Source organism: Brachyhypopomus gauderio, unplaced genomic scaffold, assembly GCF_052324685.1.
Source record: "Brachyhypopomus gauderio isolate BG-103 unplaced genomic scaffold, BGAUD_0.2 sc105, whole genome shotgun sequence".
Lineage (NCBI taxonomy): Eukaryota > Metazoa > Chordata > Actinopteri > Gymnotiformes > Hypopomidae > Brachyhypopomus > Brachyhypopomus gauderio.
In genome coordinates this window covers 395,174-420,497 of record NW_027506926.1, presented here as the reverse complement: position 1 = coordinate 420,497, position 25,324 = coordinate 395,174, and the positions used below count along the sequence as shown (strand labels likewise).

Genomic DNA, 25,324 nt, shown 5'->3' with positions numbered 1-25,324 from the left:
TATAAACGTCCAGATCTGTCACTTCAGCACATGCTTTCTGATGTCACACAAACACAAACACAAATATCTATCTATCTTTCTACCAACATAACTACCTACCTGCCTCCAACTATTTGCTTACCTCCTGTCCAGATATGGCTTGTAACAAATTAGGTCATACCAAATGGTGAGAAGCCTCAGGCTTTAGCCAAACAAGGCGTGCTGGCATGAGGTTCTCCGTGTCCTGGTAGGAGACCTCATCCATGTATCATATGATGTTTCCAACAAGCAGGTAGTTAGATAATGCCAGTAATCTATGCAGTTAGGCCCTTATAAAGATCCAGATCAGTGAGTTCAGCACATCCTTTCTGATGTCACACAAACACAAGCAAACATATCTATCTATCTTTCTACCAACATAACTACCTACCTGCCTCTATATACTTGCTTACCTCCTGTCCAGATGTGGCTTGTAACAAATTAGGTCATACCAAATGGTGAGAAGCCTCAGGCTTTAGCCAAACAAGGCGTGCTGGCATGAGGTTCTCCGTGTCCTGGTAGGAGACCTCATCCATGTATTATATGATGTTTCCAACAAGCAGGTCCTTAGATAATGGCAGTAATCTATGCAGTTAGTCCATTAAAAACGTCCAGATCTGTCACTTCAGCACATGCTTTCTGAAGTCACACAAACACAAACACACATATCTATCTATCTACCAACATAACTACCTACCTGCCTCCATCTATTTGCTTACCTCCTGTCCAGATGTGGCTTGTAACAAATTAGGTCATACCAAATGTTGAGAAGCCTCAGGCTTTAGCCAAACAAGGCGTGCTGGCATGAGGTTCTCCGTGTCCTGGTAGGAGACCTCATCCATGTATTATATGATGTTTCCAACAAGCAGGTACTTAGATAATGGCAGTAATCTATGCAGTTAGTCCATTATAAACGTCCAGATCTGTCACTTCAGCACATGCTTTCTGAAGTCACACAAACACAAACACACATATCTATCTATCTACCAACATAACTACCTACCTGCCTCCAACTATTTGCTTACCTCCTGTCCAGATGTGGCTTGTAACAAATTAGGTCATACCAAATGGTGAGAAGCCTCAGGCTTTAGCCAAACAAGGCGTGCTGGCATGAGGTTCTCCGTGTCCTGGTAGGAGACCTCATCCATGTATTATATGATGTTTCCAACAAGCAGGTACTTAGATAATGGCAGTAATCTATGCAGTTAGTCCATTATAAACGTCCAGATCTGTCACTTCAGCACATGCTTTCTGAAGTCACACAAACACAAACACACATATCTATCTATCTACCAACATAACTACCTACCTGCCTCCAACTATTTGCTTACCTCCTGTCCAGATGTGGCTTGTAACAAATTAGGTCATACCAAATGGTGAGAAGCCTCAGGCTTTAGCCAAACAAGGCGTGCTGGCATGAGGTTCTCAGTGTCCTGGTAGGAGACCTCATCCATGTATTATATGATGTTTCCAACAAGCAGGTCCTTAGATAATGGCAGTAATCTATGCAGTTAGTCCATTATAAACGTCCAGATCTGTCACTTCAGCACATGCTTTCTGATGTCACACAAACACAAACACACATATCTATCTATCTACCAACATAACTACCTACCTGCCTCCATCGATTTGCTTACCTCCTGTCCAGATGTGGCTTGTAACAAATTAGGTCATACCAAATGGTGAGAAGCCTCAGGCTTTAGCCAAACAAGGCGTGCTGGCATGAGGTTCTCCGTGTCCTGGTAGGAGACCTCATCCATGTATTATATGATGTTTCCAACAAGCAGGTCCTTAGATAATGGCAGTAATCTATGCAGTTAGTCCATTATAAACGTCCAGATCTGTCACTTCAGCACATGCTTTCTGATGTCACACAAACACAAACACACATATCTATCTATCTTTCTACCAACATAACTACCTACCTGCCTCCAACTATTTGCTTACCTCCTGTCCAGATATGGCTTGTAACAAATTAGGTCATACCAAATGGTGAGAAGCCTCAGGCTTTAGCCAAACAAGGCGTGCTGGCATGAGGTTCTCCGTGTCCTGGTAGGAGACCTCATCCATGTATCATATGATGTTTCCAACAAGCAGGTAGTTAGATAATGCCAGTAATCTATGCAGTTAGGCCCTTATAAAGATCCAGATCGGTGAGTTCAGCACATCCTTTCTGATGTCACACAAACACAAGCAAACATATCTATCTATCTTTCTACCAACATAACTACCTACCTGCCTCTATATACTTGCTTACCTCCTGTCCAGATGTGGCTTGTAACAAATTAGGTCATACCAAATGGTGAGAAGCCTCAGGGTTTAGCCAAACAAGGTGTGCTGGCATGAGGTTCTCCGTGTCCTGGTAGGAGACCTCATCCATGTATTATATGATGTTTCCAACAAGTAGGTACTTAGATAATGGCAGTAATCTATGCAGTTAGGCCCTTATAAAGATCCAAATCGGTCAGTTCAGCACATGCTTTCTGATGTCACACAAACACACATATCTATCTATCTTTCTACCAACATAACTACCTACCTGCCTCTATATACTTGCTTACCTCCTGTCCAGATGTGGCTTGTAACAAATTAGGTCATACCAAATGGTGAGAAGCCTCAGGCTTTAGCCAAACAAGGCGTGCTGGCATGAGGTTCTCCGTGTCCTGGTAGGAGACCTCATCCATGTATTATATGATGTTTCCAACAAGCAGGTCCTTAGATAATGGCAGTAATCTATGCAGTTAGTCAATTATAAACGTCCAGATCTGTCACTTCAGCACATGCTTTCTGATGTCACACAAACACAAACACACATATCTATCTATCTTTCTACCAACATAACTACCTACCTGCCTCCAACTATTTGCTTACCTCCTGTCCAGATATGGCTTGTAACAAATTAGGTCATACCAAATGGTGAGAAGCCTCAGGCTTTAGCCAAACAAGGCGTGCTGGCATGAGGTTCTCCGTGTCCTGGTAGGAGACCTCATCCATGTATCATTTGATGTTTCCAACAAGCAGGTAGTTAGATAATGCCAGTAATCTATGCAGTTAGGCCCTTATAAAGATCCAGATCGGTGAGTTCAGCACATCCTTTCTGATGTCACACAAACACAAGCAAACATATCTATCTATCTTTCTACCAACATAACTACCTACCTGCCTCTATATACTTGCTTACCTCCTGTCCAGATGTGGCTTGTAACAAATTAGGTCATACCAAATGGTGAGAAGCCTCAGGCTTTAGCCAAACAAGGCGTGCTGGCATGAGGTTCTCCGTGTCCTGGTAGTAGACCTCATCCATGTATTATATGATGTTTCCAACAAGCAGGTCCTTAGATAATGGCAGTAATCTATGCAGTTAGTCCATTATAAACGTCCAGATCTGTCACTTCAGCACATGCTTTCTGAAGTCACACAAACACAAACACACATATCTATCTATCTACCAACATAACTACCTACCTGCATCCAACTATTTGCTTACCTCCTGTCCAGATGTGGCTTGTACCAAATTAGGTCATACCAAATGGTGAGAAGCCTCAGGCTTTAGCCAAACAAGGCGTGCTGGCATGAGGTTCTCCGTGTCCTGGTAGGAGACCTCATCCATGTATTATATGATGTTTCCAACAAGCAGGTCCTTAGATAATGGCAGTAATCTATGCAGTTAGTCCATTATAAACGTCCAGATCTGTCACTTCAGCACATGCTTTCTGATGTCACACAAACACAAACACACATATCTATCTATCTACCAACATAACTACCTACCTGCCTCCATATACTTGCTTACCTCCTGTCCAGATGTGGCTTGTAACAAATTAGGTCATACCAAATGATGAGAAGCCTCAGGCTTTAGCCAAACAAGGCGTGCTGGCATGAGGTTCTCCGTGTCGTGGTAGTAGACCTCATCCATGTATTATATGATGTTTCCAACAAGCAGGTCCTTAAATAATGGCAGTAATCTATGCAGTTAGTCCATTATAAACGTCCAGATCTGTCACTTCAGCACATGCTTTCTGATGTCACACAAACACAAACACACATATCTATCTATCTACCAACATAACTACCTACCTGCATCCAACTATTTGCTTACCTCCTGTCCAGATGTGGCTTGTAACAAATTAGGTCATACCAAATGGTGAGAAGCCTCAGGCTTTAGCCAAACAAGGCGTGCTGGCATGAGGTTCTCCGTGTCCTGGTAGGAGACCTCATCCATGTATCATATGATGTTTCCAACAAGCAGGTAGTTAGATAATGCCAGTAATCTATGCAGTTAGGCCCTTATAAAGATCCAGATCGGTCAGTTTAGCACATCCTTTCTGATGTCACACAAACACAAACACACATATCTATCTATCTACCAACATAACTACCTACCTGCCTCCATCGATTTGCTTACCTCCTGTCCAGATGTGGCTTGTAACAAATTAGGTCATACCAAATGGTGAGAAGCCTCAGGCTTTAGCCAAACAAGGCGGGCTGGCATGAGGTTCTCCGTGTCCTGGTAGGAGACCTCATCCATGTATTATATGATGTTTCCAACAAGCAGGTCCTTAGATAATGGCAGTAATCTATGCAGTTAGTCCATTATAAACGTCCAGATCTGTCACTTCAGCACATGCTTTCTGATGTCACACAAACACAAACACACATATCTATCTATCTACCAACATAACTACCTACCTGCCTCCATCGATTTGCTTACCTCCTGTCCAGATGTGGCTTGTAACAAATTAGGTCATACCAAATGGTGAGAAGCCTCAGGCTTTAGCCAAACAAGGCGTGCTGGCATGAGGTTCTCCGTGTCCTGGTAGGAGACCTCATCCATGTATTATATGATGTTTCCAACAAGCAGGTCCTTAGATAATGGCAGTAATCTATGCAGTTAGTCCATTATAAACGTCCAGATCTGTCACTTCAGCACATGCTTTCTGATGTCACACAAACACAAACACACATATCTATCTATCTTTCTACCAACATAACTACCTACCTGCCTCCAACTATTTGCTTACCTCCTGTCCAGATGTGGCTTGTAACAAATTAGGTCATACCAAATGGTGAGAAGCCTCAGGCTTTAGCCAAACAAGGCGTGCTGGCATGAGGTTCTCCGTGTCCTGGTAGGAGACCTCATCCATGTTTTATATGATGTTTCCAACAAGCAGGTCCTTAGATAATGGCAGTAATCTATGCAGTTAGTCCATTATAAACGTCCAGATCTGTCACTTCAGCACATGCTTTCTGATGTCACACAAACACAAACACACATATCTATCTATCTACCAACATAACTACCTACCTGCCTCCATCGATTTGCTTACCTCCTGTCCAGATGTGGCTTGTAACAAATTAGGTCATACCAAATGGTGAGAAGCCTCAGGCTTTAGCCAAACAAGGCGTGCTGGCATGAGGTTCTCCGTGTCCTGGTAGGAGACCTCATCCATGTATTATATGATGTTTCCAACAAGCAGGTCCTTAGATAATGGCAGTAATCTATGCAGTTAGTCCATTATAAACGTCCAGATCTGTCACTTCAGCACATGCTTTCTGATGTCACACAAACACAAACACACATATCTATCTATCTTTCTACCAACATAACTACCTACCTGCCTCCAACTATTTGCTTACCTCCTGTCCAGATATGGCTTGTAACAAATTAGGTCATACCAAATGGTGAGAAGCCTCAGGCTTTAGCCAAACAAGGCGTGCTGGCATGAGGTTCTCCGTGTCCTGGTAGGAGACCTCATCCATGTATCATATGATGTTTCCAACAAGCAGGTAGTTAGATAATGCCAGTAATCTATGCAGTTAGTCCATTATAAACGTCCAGATCTGTCACTTCAGCACATGCTTTCTGATGTCACACAAACACAAACACACATATCTATCTATCTTTCTACCAACATAACTACCTACCTGCCTCCAACTATTTGCTTACCTCCTGTCCAGATGTGGCTTGTAACAAATTAGGTCATACCAAATGGTGAGAAGCCTCAGGCTTTAGCCAAACAAGGCGTGCTGGCATGAGGTTCTCCGTGTCCTGGTAGGAGACCTCATCCATGTATTATATGATGTTTCCAACAAGCAGGTCCTTAGATAATGGCAGTAATCTATGCAGTTAGTCCATTATAAACGTCCAGATCTGTCACTTCAGCACATGCTTTCTGATGTCACACAAACACAAACACACATATCTATCTATCTACCAACATAACTACCTACCTGCCTCCATCGATTTGCTTACCTCCTGTCCAGATGTGGCTTGTAACAAATTAGGTCATACCAAATGGTGAGAAGCCTCAGGCTTTAGCCAAACAAGGCGTGCTGGCATGAGGTTCTCCGTGTCCTGGTAGGAGACCTCATCCATGTATTATATGATGTTTCCAACAAGCAGGTCCTTAGATAATGGCAGTAATCTATGCAGTTAGTCCATTATAAACGTCCAGATCTGTCACTTCAGCACATGCTTTCTGATGTCACACAAACACAAACACACATATCTATCTATCTTTCTACCAACATAACTACCTACCTGCCTCCAACTATTTGCTTACCTCCTGTCCAGATATGGCTTGTAACAAATTAGGTCATACCAAATGGTGAGAAGCCTCAGGCTTTAGCCAAACAAGGCGTGCTGGCATGAGGTTCTCCGTGTCCTGGTAGGAGACCTCATCCATGTATCATATGATGTTTCCAACAAGCAGGTAGTTAGATAATGCCAGTAATCTATGCAGTTAGGCCCTTATAAAGATCCAGATCGGTGAGTTCAGCACATCCTTTCTGATGTCACACAAACACAAGCAAACATATCTATCTATCTTTCTACCAACATAACTACCTACCTGCCTCTATATACTTGCTTACCTCCTGTCCAGATGTGGCTTGTAACAAATTAGGTCATACCAAATGGTGAGAAGCCTCAGGGTTTAGCCAAACAAGGTGTGCTGGCATGAGGTTCTCCGTGTCCTGGTAGGAGACCTCATCCATGTATTATATGATGTTTCCAACAAGTAGGTACTTAGATAATGGCAGTAATCTATGCAGTTAGGCCCTTATAAAGATCCAAATCGGTCAGTTCAGCACATGCTTTCTGATGTCACACAAACACACATATCTATCTATCTTTCTACCAACATAACTACCTACCTGCCTCTATATACTTGCTTACCTCCTGTCCAGATGTGGCTTGTAACAAATTAGGTCATACCAAATGGTGAGAAGCCTCAGGCTTTAGCCAAACAAGGCGTGCTGGCATGAGGTTCTCCGTGTCCTGGTAGGAGACCTCATCCATGTATTATATGATGTTTCCAACAAGCAGGTCCTTAGATAATGGCAGTAATCTATGCAGTTAGTCAATTATAAACGTCCAGATCTGTCACTTCAGCACATGCTTTCTGATGTCACACAAACACAAACACACATATCTATCTATCTTTCTACCAACATAACTACCTACCTGCCTCCAACTATTTGCTTACCTCCTGTCCAGATATGGCTTGTAACAAATTAGGTCATACCAAATGGTGAGAAGCCTCAGGCTTTAGCCAAACAAGGCGTGCTGGCATGAGGTTCTCCGTGTCCTGGTAGGAGACCTCATCCATGTATCATTTGATGTTTCCAACAAGCAGGTAGTTAGATAATGCCAGTAATCTATGCAGTTAGGCCCTTATAAAGATCCAGATCGGTGAGTTCAGCACATCCTTTCTGATGTCACACAAACACAAGCAAACATATCTATCTATCTTTCTACCAACATAACTACCTACCTGCCTCTATATACTTGCTTACCTCCTGTCCAGATGTGGCTTGTAACAAATTAGGTCATACCAAATGGTGAGAAGCCTCAGGCTTTAGCCAAACAAGGCGTGCTGGCATGAGGTTCTCCGTGTCCTGGTAGTAGACCTCATCCATGTATTATATGATGTTTCCAACAAGCAGGTCCTTAGATAATGGCAGTAATCTATGCAGTTAGTCCATTATAAACGTCCAGATCTGTCACTTCAGCACATGCTTTCTGAAGTCACACAAACACAAACACACATATCTATCTATCTACCAACATAACTACCTACCTGCATCCAACTATTTGCTTACCTCCTGTCCAGATGTGGCTTGTACCAAATTAGGTCATACCAAATGGTGAGAAGCCTCAGGCTTTAGCCAAACAAGGCGTGCTGGCATGAGGTTCTCCGTGTCCTGGTAGGAGACCTCATCCATGTATTATATGATGTTTCCAACAAGCAGGTCCTTAGATAATGGCAGTAATCTATGCAGTTAGTCCATTATAAACGTCCAGATCTGTCACTTCAGCACATGCTTTCTGATGTCACACAAACACAAACACACATATCTATCTATCTACCAACATAACTACCTACCTGCCTCCATATACTTGCTTACCTCCTGTCCAGATGTGGCTTGTAACAAATTAGGTCATACCAAATGATGAGAAGCCTCAGGCTTTAGCCAAACAAGGCGTGCTGGCATGAGGTTCTCCGTGTCGTGGTAGTAGACCTCATCCATGTATTATATGATGTTTCCAACAAGCAGGTCCTTAAATAATGGCAGTAATCTATGCAGTTAGTCCATTATAAACGTCCAGATCTGTCACTTCAGCACATGCTTTCTGATGTCACACAAACACAAACACACATATCTATCTATCTACCAACATAACTACCTACCTGCATCCAACTATTTGCTTACCTCCTGTCCAGATGTGGCTTGTAACAAATTAGGTCATACCAAATGGTGAGAAGCCTCAGGCTTTAGCCAAACAAGGCGTGCTGGCATGAGGTTCTCCGTGTCCTGGTAGGAGACCTCATCCATGTATCATATGATGTTTCCAACAAGCAGGTAGTTAGATAATGCCAGTAATCTATGCAGTTAGGCCCTTATAAAGATCCAGATCGGTCAGTTTAGCACATCCTTTCTGATGTCACACAAACACAAACACACATATCTATCTATCTACCAACATAACTACCTACCTGCCTCCATCGATTTGCTTACCTCCTGTCCAGATGTGGCTTGTAACAAATTAGGTCATACCAAATGGTGAGAAGCCTCAGGCTTTAGCCAAACAAGGCGGGCTGGCATGAGGTTCTCCGTGTCCTGGTAGGAGACCTCATCCATGTATTATATGATGTTTCCAACAAGCAGGTCCTTAGATAATGGCAGTAATCTATGCAGTTAGTCCATTATAAACGTCCAGATCTGTCACTTCAGCACATGCTTTCTGATGTCACACAAACACAAACACACATATCTATCTATCTACCAACATAACTACCTACCTGCCTCCATCGATTTGCTTACCTCCTGTCCAGATGTGGCTTGTAACAAATTAGGTCATACCAAATGGTGAGAAGCCTCAGGCTTTAGCCAAACAAGGCGTGCTGGCATGAGGTTCTCCGTGTCCTGGTAGGAGACCTCATCCATGTATTATATGATGTTTCCAACAAGCAGGTCCTTAGATAATGGCAGTAATCTATGCAGTTAGTCCATTATAAACGTCCAGATCTGTCACTTCAGCACATGCTTTCTGATGTCACACAAACACAAACACACATATCTATCTATCTTTCTACCAACATAACTACCTACCTGCCTCCAACTATTTGCTTACCTCCTGTCCAGATGTGGCTTGTAACAAATTAGGTCATACCAAATGGTGAGAAGCCTCAGGCTTTAGCCAAACAAGGCGTGCTGGCATGAGGTTCTCCGTGTCCTGGTAGGAGACCTCATCCATGTTTTATATGATGTTTCCAACAAGCAGGTCCTTAGATAATGGCAGTAATCTATGCAGTTAGTCCATTATAAACGTCCAGATCTGTCACTTCAGCACATGCTTTCTGATGTCACACAAACACAAACACACATATCTATCTATCTACCAACATAACTACCTACCTGCCTCCATCGATTTGCTTACCTCCTGTCCAGATGTGGCTTGTAACAAATTAGGTCATACCAAATGGTGAGAAGCCTCAGGCTTTAGCCAAACAAGGCGTGCTGGCATGAGGTTCTCCGTGTCCTGGTAGGAGACCTCATCCATGTATTATATGATGTTTCCAACAAGCAGGTCCTTAGATAATGGCAGTAATCTATGCAGTTAGTCCATTATAAACGTCCAGATCTGTCACTTCAGCACATGCTTTCTGATGTCACACAAACACAAACACACATATCTATCTATCTTTCTACCAACATAACTACCTACCTGCCTCCAACTATTTGCTTACCTCCTGTCCAGATATGGCTTGTAACAAATTAGGTCATACCAAATGGTGAGAAGCCTCAGGCTTTAGCCAAACAAGGCGTGCTGGCATGAGGTTCTCCGTGTCCTGGTAGGAGACCTCATCCATGTATCATATGATGTTTCCAACAAGCAGGTAGTTAGATAATGCCAGTAATCTATGCAGTTAGTCCATTATAAACGTCCAGATCTGTCACTTCAGCACATGCTTTCTGATGTCACACAAACACAAACACACATATCTATCTATCTTTCTACCAACATAACTACCTACCTGCCTCCAACTATTTGCTTACCTCCTGTCCAGATGTGGCTTGTAACAAATTAGGTCATACCAAATGGTGAGAAGCCTCAGGCTTTAGCCAAACAAGGCGTGCTGGCATGAGGTTCTCCGTGTCCTGGTAGGAGACCTCATCCATGTATTATATGATGTTTCCAACAAGCAGGTCCTTAGATAATGGCAGTAATCTATGCAGTTAGTCCATTATAAACGTCCAGATCTGTCACTTCAGCACATGCTTTCTGATGTCACACAAACACAAACACACATATCTATCTATCTACCAACATAACTACCTACCTGCCTCCATCGATTTGCTTACCTCCTGTCCAGATGTGGCTTGTAACAAATTAGGTCATACCAAATGGTGAGAAGCCTCAGGCTTTAGCCAAACAAGGCGTGCTGGCATGAGGTTCTCCGTGTCCTGGTAGGAGACCTCATCCATGTATTATATGATGTTTCCAACAAGCAGGTCCTTAGATAATGGCAGTAATCTATGCAGTTAGTCCATTATAAACGTCCAGATCTGTCACTTCAGCACATGCTTTCTGATGTCACACAAACACAAACACACATATCTATCTATCTTTCTACCAACATAACTACCTACCTGCCTCCAACTATTTGCTTACCTCCTGTCCAGATATGGCTTGTAACAAATTAGGTCATACCAAATGGTGAGAAGCCTCAGGCTTTAGCCAAACAAGGCGTGCTGGCATGAGGTTCTCCGTGTCCTGGTAGGAGACCTCATCCATGTATCATATGATGTTTCCAACAAGCAGGTAGTTAGATAATGCCAGTAATCTATGCAGTTAGGCCCTTATAAAGATCCAGATCGGTGAGTTCAGCACATCCTTTCTGATGTCACACAAACACAAGCAAACATATCTATCTATCTTTCTACCAACATAACTACCTACCTGCCTCTATATACTTGCTTACCTCCTGTCCAGATGTGGCTTGTAACAAATTAGGTCATACCAAATGGTGAGAAGCCTCAGGGTTTAGCCAAACAAGGTGTGCTGGCATGAGGTTCTCCGTGTCCTGGTAGGAGACCTCATCCATGTATTATATGATGTTTCCAACAAGTAGGTACTTAGATAATGGCAGTAATCTATGCAGTTAGGCCCTTATAAAGATCCAAATCGGTCAGTTCAGCACATGCTTTCTGATGTCACACAAACACACATATCTATCTATCTTTCTACCAACATAACTACCTACCTGCCTCTATATACTTGCTTACCTCCTGTCCAGATGTGGCTTGTAACAAATTAGGTCATACCAAATGGTGAGAAGCCTCAGGCTTTAGCCAAACAAGGCGTGCTGGCATGAGGTTCTCCGTGTCCTGGTAGGAGACCTCATCCATGTATTATATGATGTTTCCAACAAGCAGGTCCTTAGATAATGGCAGTAATCTATGCAGTTAGTCAATTATAAACGTCCAGATCTGTCACTTCAGCACATGCTTTCTGATGTCACACAAACACAAACACACATATCTATCTATCTTTCTACCAACATAACTACCTACCTGCCTCCAACTATTTGCTTACCTCCTGTCCAGATATGGCTTGTAACAAATTAGGTCATACCAAATGGTGAGAAGCCTCAGGCTTTAGCCAAACAAGGCGTGCTGGCATGAGGTTCTCCGTGTCCTGGTAGGAGACCTCATCCATGTATCATTTGATGTTTCCAACAAGCAGGTAGTTAGATAATGCCAGTAATCTATGCAGTTAGGCCCTTATAAAGATCCAGATCGGTGAGTTCAGCACATCCTTTCTGATGTCACACAAACACAAGCAAACATATCTATCTATCTTTCTACCAACATAACTACCTACCTGCCTCTATATACTTGCTTACCTCCTGTCCAGATGTGGCTTGTAACAAATTAGGTCATACCAAATGGTGAGAAGCCTCAGGCTTTAGCCAAACAAGGCGTGCTGGCATGAGGTTCTCCGTGTCCTGGTAGTAGACCTCATCCATGTATTATATGATGTTTCCAACAAGCAGGTCCTTAGATAATGGCAGTAATCTATGCAGTTAGTCCATTATAAACGTCCAGATCTGTCACTTCAGCACATGCTTTCTGAAGTCACACAAACACAAACACACATATCTATCTATCTACCAACATAACTACCTACCTGCATCCAACTATTTGCTTACCTCCTGTCCAGATGTGGCTTGTACCAAATTAGGTCATACCAAATGGTGAGAAGCCTCAGGCTTTAGCCAAACAAGGCGTGCTGGCATGAGGTTCTCCGTGTCCTGGTAGGAGACCTCATCCATGTATTATATGATGTTTCCAACAAGCAGGTCCTTAGATAATGGCAGTAATCTATGCAGTTAGTCCATTATAAACGTCCAGATCTGTCACTTCAGCACATGCTTTCTGATGTCACACAAACACAAACACACATATCTATCTATCTACCAACATAACTACCTACCTGCCTCCATATACTTGCTTACCTCCTGTCCAGATGTGGCTTGTAACAAATTAGGTCATACCAAATGGTGAGAAGCCTCAGGCTTTAGCCAAACAAGGCGTGCTGGCATGAGGTTCTCCGTGTCGTGGTAGTAGACCTCATCCATGTATTATATGATGTTTCCAACAAGCAGGTCCTTAGATAATGGCAGTAATCTATGCAGTTAGTCCATTATAAACGTCCAGATCTGTCACTTCAGCACATGCTTTCTGATGTCACACAAACACAAACACACATATCTATCTATCTACCAACATAACTACCTACCTGCATCCAACTATTTGCTTACCTCCTGTCCAGATGTGGCTTGTACCAAATTAGGTCATACCAAATGGTGAGAAGCCTCAGGCTTTAGCCAAACAAGGCGTGCTGGCATGAGGTTCTCCGTGTCCTGGTAGGAGACCTCATCCATGTATCATATGATGTTTCCAACAAGCAGGTAGTTAGATAATGCCAGTAATCTATGCAGTTAGGCCCTTATAAAGATCCAGATCGGTCAGTTTAGCACATCCTTTCTGATGTCACACAAACACAACCACACATATCTATCTATCTATCTATCTATCTACCAACATAACTACCTACCTGCCTCCATATATTTGCTTACCTCCTGTCCAGATGTGGCTTGTAACAAATTAGGTCATACCAAATGTTGAGAAACCTCAGGCTTTAGCCAAACAAGGTGTGCTGGCATGAGGTTCTCCGTGTCCTGGTAGGAGACCTCATCCATGTATTATATGATGTTTCCAACAAGCAGGTCCTTAGATAATGGCAGTAATCTATGCAGTTAGGCCCTTATAAAGATCCAGATCGGTCAGTTCAGCACATGCTTTCTGATGTCACACAAACGCAAACACACATATTCATCTATCTTTCTACCAACATAACTACCTACCTGCCTCCATCTATTTGCTTACCTCCTGTCCAGATGTGGCTTGTAACAAATTAGGTCATACCAAATGGTGAGAAGCCTCAGGCTTTAGCCAAACAAGGTGTGTTGGCATGAGGTTCTCCTTGTCCTTGTAGGAGACCTCATCCATGTATTATATGATGTTTCCAACAAGCAGGTCCTTAGATAATGGCAATAATCTATGCAGTTAGTCCATTATAAACGTCCAGATCTGTCACTTCAGCACATGCTTTCTGATGTCACACAAACACAAACACACATATCTATCTATCTACCAACATAACTACCTACCTGCCTCCAACTATTTGCTTACCTCCTGTCCAGATATGGCTTGTAACAAATTAGGTCATACCAAATGGCGAGAAGCCTCAGGCTTTAGCCAAACAAGGCGTGCTGGCATGAGGTTCTCCGTGTCCTGGTAGGAGACCTCATCCATGTATCATATGATGTTTCCAACAAGCAGGTAGTTAGATAATGCCAGTAATCTATGCAGTTAGGCCGTTATAAAGATCCAGATCGGTCAGTTCAGCACATCCTTTCTGACGTCACACAAACACAAGCACACATATCTATCTATCTATCTATCTATCTATCTATCTATCTATCTACCAACATAACTACCTACCTGCCTCCAACTATTTGCTTACCTCCTGTCCAGATGTGGCTTGTAACAAATTAGGTCATACCAAATGGTGAGAAGCCTCATAAGTTATGCTGGAAACGACACATAAATAATGTAAAAACTAAAATGTCCAGAACTATTGCAATACTGCATAAATCCAAACATATTTCAAATCAAAATTCACTATTTATACTCTACTGTTCTTTCATAATTCCATACATGACCTATTGTGTGGAGATATGGGGAAACACATATAAAACTAACACACATCCAATTTTCATGCTACAGAAAAAAGCAATACGAATTATCAACCAAGCAGAATTTTATGATTCAACAAACTGTTTCTTAAAGTACATGCTCTGAAATTTAATGATTTAGTCGACTTACACATTGCACAGATAATGTATAGGGTACAAAACAATTCACTGCCTAACTGTATTCAGAGGCTATTTGAAATTAGAGACAATAAATATGAGCTTATAGGGCAGGGGTGGACTGGCATACATTACTAGAGTAAAATAATGAACTCCTATAAACCTGAACAGTGATTATATATGTGGTTTTTTGTTTGTTTTATTTAGTTCTTGACTTTGCTTTGGCATATAGAATGTGAGATAATATAAAAGGGTAGGCAAAATAAGTTAAAGCTTCAGTCTATATCTTATCGGTTTAAATTTATTTTGCTGACATGTTTATTAACAGCAAACTGTTGTTGTTTTTCTGTTTATATATTTATTCTTTTTGTTTATGTCATATAACTGAAATAACCTTCCAATTCAATTCTAATTGAATTCACATCGGATTTAGGTAAATATACGTGTTTAAACAGTCTTACCAGGAATGAACTTGTGCCATCTCTGGTCAATATTGTAGTGGACGCAGTTGTTTCCACACGGGAATATGACTGTTTGATCATCAGATTATTTGTACGAACGCCAAATATGAAGTGGGACTGTGTGCCACAACTGCAGCCATAGCTAACTAGATAACTTTGCAGTCTGAAAAGATAGTAAAATACACTTTCACTACAAACAACTGCTACACCGTAAAAACAACTAACGATACATTTCAAATATTTCGTAGGGCACGAAAATGTCAGTGCGAAAAAATGACAAAATAAATCGTTCGGCTTGATTGGTGAGTTTTCCAGTAATGAAGCTGGATATCCTGATCGCTAAGAAACTACTAGTTACCTAATTTAACGACAGCGAAATTGACAAGTTACTATCAAAATGTGTAGTTAACACAGATATACATGTGTACATATGAATATTGGTGACCTTGTTTGTTTTTGAGTGAATGATATTGTTAGATACGTTATAGCGCATATATGATTCACCTAACTAGCGAACTTATCTCGCTAAATCAGGCCACACCTCTAGCGTCCATTCTGTTTACAGTAACCAATGTGTTACCCCGGCAACCACCTCAAGGTCACTGGGCAATACTCACGCGGACTCACTACGTAATCCACCGTGTAGCGCGTGAGAGACGTTCCACAACCACCCTGGCCGATAACTGAAAACCCGCTAAGTAGAAACGGTACATTTATTTAAGTATTCATACACTATATTAAGGCTTTATAAACCCACCCCACAGTTTTACGCTACATAAACCTTTCCCATTCCCTTAATAACCATTCCCACACTGTTATGTGCCCGTAGGGTCGCCACCTTTCTCAAATCAAAATGACGGAGGCCACCACAGGCCGTGACCAACAAGTTATGTTGTTTTTTTGTAAAGGGGTGATCAAGAAAGCAATTTGTCATAAATAAAATTAAATACTTTTTAATTTTTTTACTTAAAAAATAAAGTGAAATGAACTTTTAAAATATAAACTAAAGAAGTTGAGAGCTGAATTTAACGGTATATAACTTTTATTTTTTTTTAAATGTGTAAATGTGTGTGTCGTGGAAATTTCCTGAAAATAGATGAGGACTCAGACGTGGTTAAAAGAGAGTTTTATTAAATAAGTAAAAGCGTGAGAGTCTCGTCTAGAACAAGGACTCTGAGGAGAGAGGGCAGTCCAATCTCCTTTATTCCGTTGTCATCACATCTTCACAGTACATTTGGGCAATATAAACATGCATTAAATGTTGTGCTGGAGTTCTTGGGAGATGGCAGCGTTAGCATTACTGGAAGATATTGATAATGGCCGAATTCGCCGAGAGAGTTTTCCGTAATCATTATGATTTTTTTTGGTCCATGATGATGGCTGGCTTATAAGCCGTTTCATATTTCCAAAAACTGTCCTCTTGTGCTGAGTTGGGTCCAGTTTTGGAGAGAGAAACGCGAGGAGTCGCGCATTGCCAGTTCCTTTACAGGTCTGACAACGCTTGGCTTCCTGGCGACTGGCTCGTTTCAAAGAGAACTGCCAGCCCGGCCGGGGATATCCCAGTCATGTCTGAGCCGGACCATGCCAGCTGTTTTGGATGGGATCATCTGCATGTCAGCTAGGTATATAAAGTTCCCATATGAAGCGGTTGACCAGGCAAACATTAAAGCGCAATTTGCAGCGATAGCCGGTTTCACTAATGTAATCGGAGCGATCGACTGCACATTTATAAAGGCACCATCTGAGGAGGAATTTGCTTATGTGAATAAAAAGCTCTTTAATTCCATAAATGTGCAAATAATCTGTGATGCAAAAATGTGCCTTACTAATGTAGTGGCACGTTGGCCTGGATCAACCCAATGATTCGTACATCCTTACAAACAGCATGGTTGGGATAAGATTACAAGCTAGCAGAGTGCGTGATGGGTGGCTTCTAGGTAAACAACAAATTTAAAGCATTTAAATAAAAGCATTTGACATTTCCAGCAAGCCTGTTCCAAAAAGGCACACAACATAGGCATGTCTGGACCAGGGGTGGAAAGTAACTAATTACATTTACTCACATTACTGTAATCAAGTACTTTATATGAGTAATTTGTAATTTTCTGAGTAGTTTTTGAAACATGTAATTTTTACTTTTACTTGAGTACATTTTGACCCAAGTAGTTTTACTTCAGTACATTTGAACGCCCTCACATTACTGAGTAAAAAAATATTGATGGTGAAAAGTTAAATGCGGGCAGAAATTTAAACTTCCCAGAGTCCCAGAACTGAAAGTCAATTGCATGGCCTTGCCTTGCGCACGCCCTTTCCATTGTCTCATAATCAGGTCGTAATCTGGTGCTCTTTTTTTCCAAAAGGATGAGATTGTTCTATCTTTAAATCTTCTATCTATCAGGTTCTGTGGGATCCTGTGTACATTTTATTGTGAAAAGTGGAATCCTGTGGGCACTGTATTTTGAATAGTTGGATCCTGTGAGCATTTAAAATAGTGGAATCCTGTGCGCATTTTGTTTTATTTTGAGATGTGGGATCCTATGGTCATTTTATTGTGAATAGTGGGATCTGGTGGGCACTGTATTTTGAATAGTTGGATCCTGTGAGCACTTACTTTTAAATTGTGGGATCCTGTGGGCATTTTATTGTGAGTAGTGGAATCCTGTTGCATTTTAGTTTGATTTGTGGCGTCTTGTGGGCACTTAATTTTGTGTGCATTTTGGTTTTTGAATAATTTGTAATTTAAATTTCTTTATTCTTATCATAGTGTTGTCCGTTGGATAATAGGACTGAAAATTGTTTGCACTTTATGGTACAGGTTGTAACTGTCCTTGTGCTGTGAGGAAGTATGTCCCTGAGCCCAGCTGATCTTTTTGCAAGTGTGGATGTGCACTTAAATACACTTTGAAATCGATTAAAACAACTTGTGCTGAATTTGGTTCATGATTCATCCATGCATTAAATAACTGAAAGTAACTAAGTAACTTTTACTCAAATTACATTTTAAATGAAGTAATTTTGTACTTTTACTCGAGTAAATTTTGAGATGGGTAATTTTACTTTTACTCTGAGTAGATTTTAGGCAAAGTAATGATACTTTTACTCAATTACAATTTTTCAGTACTCTTTCCACCTCTGGTCTGGACCCTTTTAGGGTTGCTCAAGCACCCCTAATGAGAGCTTTTACCCTAGAGCCATCACTGCACTAAATACATGTAAATAACTGCAAAAATGTAAATCCCCAAGCCATGTGAAATATAACCCATGTAAATAATTCCCACGTGCAATATGTGCAATATTTGTAATATGTGCAATACTTGTAACATACATTGTAATATAGCTTGTGCAATATTCAAAATATCACGCAAGCAATCTACGAACCATGTATATGTGGCACTACCTCAACTTATAGATTTATGTTTTATGTTGTGTGTGTATTTACTGTACTGGCAAACACCTTGGATGAGAATCAAATTTCATTGTAATGTAAATTATAATGACAATAAAGGCGATTCTGAAGTCTTTTTTAATCGACGTTTGTTTCTAATAAGCTGAATAAATGTTCAAACCATTGAAAATATATAATTAAATATAGAGTTTAACAAAACAACCCCCTACTCCTTACTAAGAAACATGTGCAGTATGTTTTAGAAATAGTGACGTGTTTGGCAGGTTGCTCCAACTTCACCATATACAATTCTGATGCCCTCTGCATCAACTTTTCCACTGAGAAAGTAATTATAAGCATCTAAATTGCAGTAAGCTTTCACTGACTCTCTGGTGTAAACACACTGTTTCAGCAACATAGTAATGATACACATCTGGGTTTGTCACTTCAGATAAACATTTGGAAACAGTGGGGAAAATGCCTTAAATTCTTCATGTCTGAGACTCAGTTTTGTTTTCTTTCATCTCTGTGATCTCCAATCACATTCTGTCTTTCCATTTAGTACAATCTTAATGATGCATAAGAACAATCAGACCATCTTGTTGATTCAAAAGCTTTATTAGCATTAGAACTCCACATTAAACATTAAATACATGAAATTACAACATCTTCAGGATCTTTTCTGTAGATTAAATATCTTTTAAAGACAACCAGATCATACAGAATTCAGAAACAATGACAAATACAGTTTGAGCTGAGCCATTACAACACTGCCAGCTAACACACTTCAGAAACCGGCCATCCATGAACCCACCTACACTCTCACAACACTCCCGTTAAATGCTTCAACACTAAAAGAAAACAAAACAGGTATTTCCCCGATATACCCTTCAATAACTAAGGGATCATTTAAACACAAGATCCTCTCTGACTGAGGAAAAAAGACAAATCAGGTAGGGGTTGTTTAAGTGCATTACTGCCAGTCAAATTACTGGAGCAATTAGATTTTCAGTGCCTGTACTTTTGGTGAAAGCTTGGTTGAGTCCAGGTCCATCAGGATTTTCTGGTACACCTCGAATGTACGCATGCTTTTTGGATAACTCAAGTTGAGTGTGTAGATGAGCCCATAAAGCATCACACATGTATGGCTGACACTCTGCAGGTTATGGAGAACTTCCACACCTTCCAGCACAACACCAACACCAGCAAAGCGTCCATTACCATCAGGACCATGACCCTCTGCTCGGCAACATCTGCCTCAGCCTCTCTGGATTCAATGTCCTGGAACAGAAAGAACAGGATGATGAGCTGTGTGACCCTAACCTGGACCACCAAAATCTAAGCAGCTCATCCTTAGGCCAACTGAATGTTAATTTGAAGATATTTCTTTAAAGCAGTGGTGTGCACAGACATTTTGGGGGGCAAGTACTCGGGGGGGTTGAAGGGCACTGTTTAGCGCACGTGGTACACCTAATTATAAAAAAAATTACAAGCACATGTTGAATGAAATTTGACATTTTATTTGTAACATTCTCTAAACGTGAGTTTTCAACGGAGAAAAGTCACGCAGCCAACTTATAAAATTCATATCCAATATTAACTATATACAGTAATTTTTAAGTCCTTCAGTTAACTTCTGTTTACCCTCCACTGTCTGCAGGCCTTGTTGCATATATTTTGCAATTAGTAAATCAATATAGGCCTACAATTAAGACAGTAAAAAGACCAAAAAGAACAAGGAGTTATAGGCTACTGAGTGTTGTCATTACATGAATGCAGATGGGCATTTTTCACAGGTAATGGGGAACTTCCAGTTTCTTCTTTCACAAATGAATGTGTTAATTTATGTTGTCTAACAAAACCTATACAACAGAAAATGTTCAGCTTAACACATAGATCTGCAAACTCTACCTTAATTATTTGTATGTGGTCGTCCTCACGACCAGTCAGCTAAAAATGCTTAGTAGTTTGGTGCTGTATGAGACATTTTACTGCACAACAAAATGGTTTCACGTTGGTCTTAGAGGGCAAACGGTACGATTTGACTTGATGTGTATGTGACTTGGCTGGTGGGGACGGGAGAAGTCTATCTGTGACCGTGTGTGCTGTGCTGAAGACGCTTCCTTCACCTCGCTGAACTGAACTGCTGCTGCAGCGCATCTGGTGTTAAAGGAAGAGAGAGGTCGGGTGTGTGCGAGGTGGTGGCTCATTTCAGGGCATTGTTTTTAATCAAACCGACCTCAGTAAAATGAAAACCAAAGTTTCAAAAGGGCACTTTCGTTGATAAAGGGCAGAGTTGCTGGTGCTTTAGCACCACCTGATGTCTATGTGTGCACGCCACTGCTTTAAAGCACTGCATATATGCGTTCATGAGAATGAGATGGATGCATGTTCAAGGTAACAATGACCTTAAGACCTTTGATCACCTCCTAAAAGCCTGGAAAAAAAGAAAAAGTCATAAGGATGCATTGTGTGTTTTTGTTAACATGAGATTATATACAGTCTTCTCTCAAATTGTGGACTTCTCAATCAAGATGACAACAACAATTAAAAACTCTGACAAATATTCTTTACAGTAGACTTGTTCTCACGTGTTTAAGGGTTGATCCACCACTGGGGGTAAGGCTTTGTGCTTCTTTAAGACAGAGGGATTTCTGGGGAGACTGCAGAGCCTGCTCTTTTCCTAATGAAGCCTTTGACCTGCTAAAGAAATGCAGTTAACTACACACCAACTAAAAATACATCTAACAATACAGAACCAGGAACCCTCCCACTGATTTTATTCAGATCAGCGATGTAAATACGTAGCTAGTAGCTGCTGTAAGAGACAAATAAGAAACTGTTCATTGGTGCAGGGAAAACGGATTGAAGAAAAGGAGGCAAACCTCTCCAACCACCTCTCCCTCTCTTCTACAGTCTTCCTTCTCTACTCACCTCTTCTCTCTCCTAAGCTCTTGTAGGGGTAAGGTTTATTCTCCTTCTTACTCTCATCACTGGAATAATAGACTTGATGCACAGGCTCCACTACATCCTGACAGGAAGACCTTCATTTCCTGCGTATACTATAAGTTTAAGTGATTAATCAGGTGTGCAGTACTACTCTTGAATATTTTGCACTTTTCTGCCAAGGTGACAATAAATAATCTGACAATTATCATATGATGGAGTAGTGTTGTTCTCACATGTTTGAGTTGAGCCTGGGCACCTGATAAATCACTTAAAACAGTAGTATGGTAGAGGAAATAAAGATGCAGTCTTCCAGTCAGGAAGTGGTAGAGTGTGTGCATCATACCCGTTATGTCTAAAGCTGACTCACATTGTGTTTTGCAAATTGGTCACAAAACTTTACCTTGTGACGTAATAAACAAGAGAGGTGCTGAGCAGCACTGAAAAGTTGAAATGATTCAACTTTTCAGCACCCGTAAAGAAATGAGCTGTCTTGTCTTGGCCTAAGAGAGGACAGTAGGAGTGAGAGGAAGGTTGGAGGGAGGATGATAAAGAAGAGAAAGAACCAACCTTTCCCTAACCTTCCCATGTCTCTCCCTTTACTCCTCAACTGTTGGAAACACCCCCTTCTAGTCAACATTCAGCCCCAAGAGCAAAAATAATTCATGCTTCCAACTACACTGCTTTATGACTTACCTCTTGACATCTGGCTTTGGCTTTTCTGACTGCCTCAGATCCTCAGCTGCCTTTTCACAGAGAAAAACACTAATTATCCCATTGTTTCTCTCCATGAACAGCAATGCTAAACATACTACAAGAAAGACAGCAATGACATATTTGTAAATTACATTGTAGAAGAAACAAAATTGAGAATAACCCATTACGACCAAATTTGTCACCTTTTTAAATTCCCATGCAAAATTGTGTGAAGTTACACTGGTGGGAGAGGAGTGAGTATGAGAGAAAGAAAGATACAGAGAAGACAGTAGGGGACAACAGTGAAAAGAGCAGGATGGAGAGAAAAAGAGACTGAGAGGAGAGTAGATGAAGACAAAGTATGAGAGGGAGACGGTGTGAAATGGACAACTGCTAATCAGGCTTGTATTGGTTATAGTTTCAGTTAACATGTCCACGTACTTGCCATATGTTCAAAGAAGACAAGAAGGCTTCCTTCTGTGTGTTGTTCTCAAGGTGCTGGAGTTCATAAGCAGATGCATCCACAACATGCATCCTAGTGATCCCCCCTACCACACACACACACACACACACACACACACACACACACACACACACACACACACACAAACACTAGAATCCAGCTGATCAGAACCAAGAATCAAAATGACTTGACATTATTTGAAAGGCATTTCTTACTTAACACTTCCAAATCATGCTGCTGGGTCATAAGAAATATGAAGTGCCTGTGTCCTCACCTTGTTGTTTTGGTCAGAATTGTCATCCTTTGCATAGTAAAGGCGTTTAGGTTTAGGTGCCCCAACCTGGCCCACTTTATCCTCGGGTTCCTCTGGACCAAGTGGATTTACTTCCTACAAAGCGACAGCACTACCACCACTTTACTTTTGGGAATTTCTCATTCTAAACAAACAACCCATTGGACTTAATGATAAACTACTGGTGGTCAAGGTCAATGTGTTCTCATGTCTATCCCATTCTCATGAACGGCACGATACCCTGCACATCTGGATCGAAATTACATCTGGCACAAAAGACAGTAGGCTGACATACCATGTATTCTTTAACCAGTGTGCCCAGGTCTTCATTGAGGTAGATGCTCAGACAACTCAGCACACAATCACGCCTCACACTGATGTATTCATTCTGGGAAAACAAACAAACACATATGATTCATGCTTGTTAGTGTCAGAGACTCAAACACAGGTGCTGAGGTTAACAAAGTCAGTGACATTTCCCTAGTTGACCACCCCATCTGTAAAACACTCCAAAAAAGTGATTTGTACTCATGACTAAGCTTGTGAAGCACATTGACACCCCCCCCCCAAAAAAAGACATTTTTATATTGCAGATTTGCACAAATCACAGAAATGCCATATTGTGCATTTACACCACAGAATTTTGTCAAAATGTAATGAGTTTGCACCTACCAAAACACCTCCATGGCACGAGTTCTCAAGTTCACCTTTAAATAAGCAGACAGCGCCTAACTTATTACAAAATGAATATGCTAAATGTTGTGGACAAAGAGAATGCTTTCTGACTTGCTTTGCAACTGATATAACTAGTAATTTTAACCGGCATGAAAACCAACCGCAATGGGTTAGTTTAATCCAGTATCAAACTGTATTACTGAACTAGATAAGATGTTGTGAAAAAGCAAGCCTGTTCGCTGTGATGTTAGCATGTGTTGGTATTGTCTTGTCCAGCAACACGGCCGACAAAAAACTACTTAAAATAATCAAGAATTATATAAATACATTTATATTGATGTGATGTGATATAAACTGCACGATTATGACACATTTGAATGTAATAAAACAGGATGTCTCGGTCTGCTTACCGTGGAATGGACGACTGCTACCCACATGAACCTGCCTGCTGGAGACCCGCGGGAGAGCAGCGCATTTCATTTCTCATAACTTCAATGAAAACCAGTCACATACATTTTATATAACAGAATCTTGTTTGATTTACAACTGTAATTATTTCAACTGTGTAGGTATCAATTAACTAATTACATTCAATACAATTTAGAATTGATTAGATTATGTAGATGATAATTAATGTTAAGGCAAATGAGTTTTTTAATAAAATCAAATAGATGTAAATGCATAAAACTTACCTCTGCCATGAATCATTTCTGAGTGTAACAAACTAAAGACAAAAAACACTAAAAGGTCTGTTTGTGTAGTATTGCTTTTAATCTGTCAATAGAGCATTTACAGACTTTCAGAAGAGTCAAAAACACCACCATGGTTTCCATGGAGTCCCAGTTAAAACATGTATGCACATTTCACATCAGCTTTAGTCACATATTAAAAACTAATTAAATTATTGAAACACATTCAAATTTCAGGACTAATGTATTTACAGGAATCCAACAATAACTTGTACAGTTGTGATCAAATTTATTCAACCCCCACTGAAATAAAGTGTTTTGGCCAGTTTGACATTGATTTTGATCATTTCAGTCATCTTATTTACAATTATATCAAAGAGGCACTTATAAATTAGACAAACATAACATAATATTTATGATGGAATAACCACAAATGTCTTTACTGTGCTCACATCATTATCAGTTTTATTCAACCCCCTAGTGACATTATTTTTTAGTACCTAGTACAACATCCTTTTCCAGTTATGACAGCTTTCAAGCGTGAAGCATAGCTTGACACAAGTGTCTTGCAGCGACCTATGGGTATCTTAGCCCATTCTTCATGGGCAAAAGCCTCCAGTTCAGTCACATTCTTAGGCTTGCGCACTGCAACTGCCTTCTTTAGGTCCCACCAGAGGTTCTCAATTGGATTTAAGTCTGGTGATTGCGATGGCCACTCTAGAATGTTCCAGCCTTTCATGTTCAACCATGC

At 40.8% G+C, this 25,324-nt stretch overlaps 2 protein-coding genes across 7 annotated transcripts in view; both read right to left on the bottom strand.

Moving 5' to 3' along the window:
* The window catches only part of LOC143497285 (uncharacterized), a 377,240-nt gene that overhangs the window by 344,843 nt on the left and 7,073 nt on the right, over nt 1-25,324 (bottom strand). The window lies entirely within an intron of this gene.
* On the bottom strand, nt 19,447-24,447 carry LOC143497300 (uncharacterized). Of its 6 annotated transcripts, none has more exons than XR_013125797.1 (8): nt 24,295-24,447; nt 23,882-23,916; nt 23,505-23,597; nt 23,192-23,305; nt 22,896-23,002; nt 22,455-22,504; nt 21,404-21,515; nt 19,447-21,249 (listed from the first exon to the last, which is right to left on the bottom strand). XR_013125797.1 is itself a non-coding variant. In XM_076993205.1 (8 exons), exons 4-7 carry the CDS (start codon nt 22,986-22,988, stop codon nt 21,235-21,237), a joined length of 270 nt encoding a protein of 89 aa, XP_076849320.1. In that variant the 5' UTR covers nt 22,989-23,002; nt 23,192-23,597; nt 23,882-23,916; nt 24,295-24,447; the 3' UTR covers nt 19,447-20,093; nt 21,221-21,234. The 6 variants fall into 6 exon arrangements, 2 of the variants coding, with proteins under 2 accessions (XP_076849320.1, XP_076849319.1); XM_076993205.1 differs by having other exon boundaries at nt 19,447-20,093; nt 21,221-21,249; nt 23,192-23,597; XR_013125795.1 differs by having other exon boundaries at nt 19,447-21,515.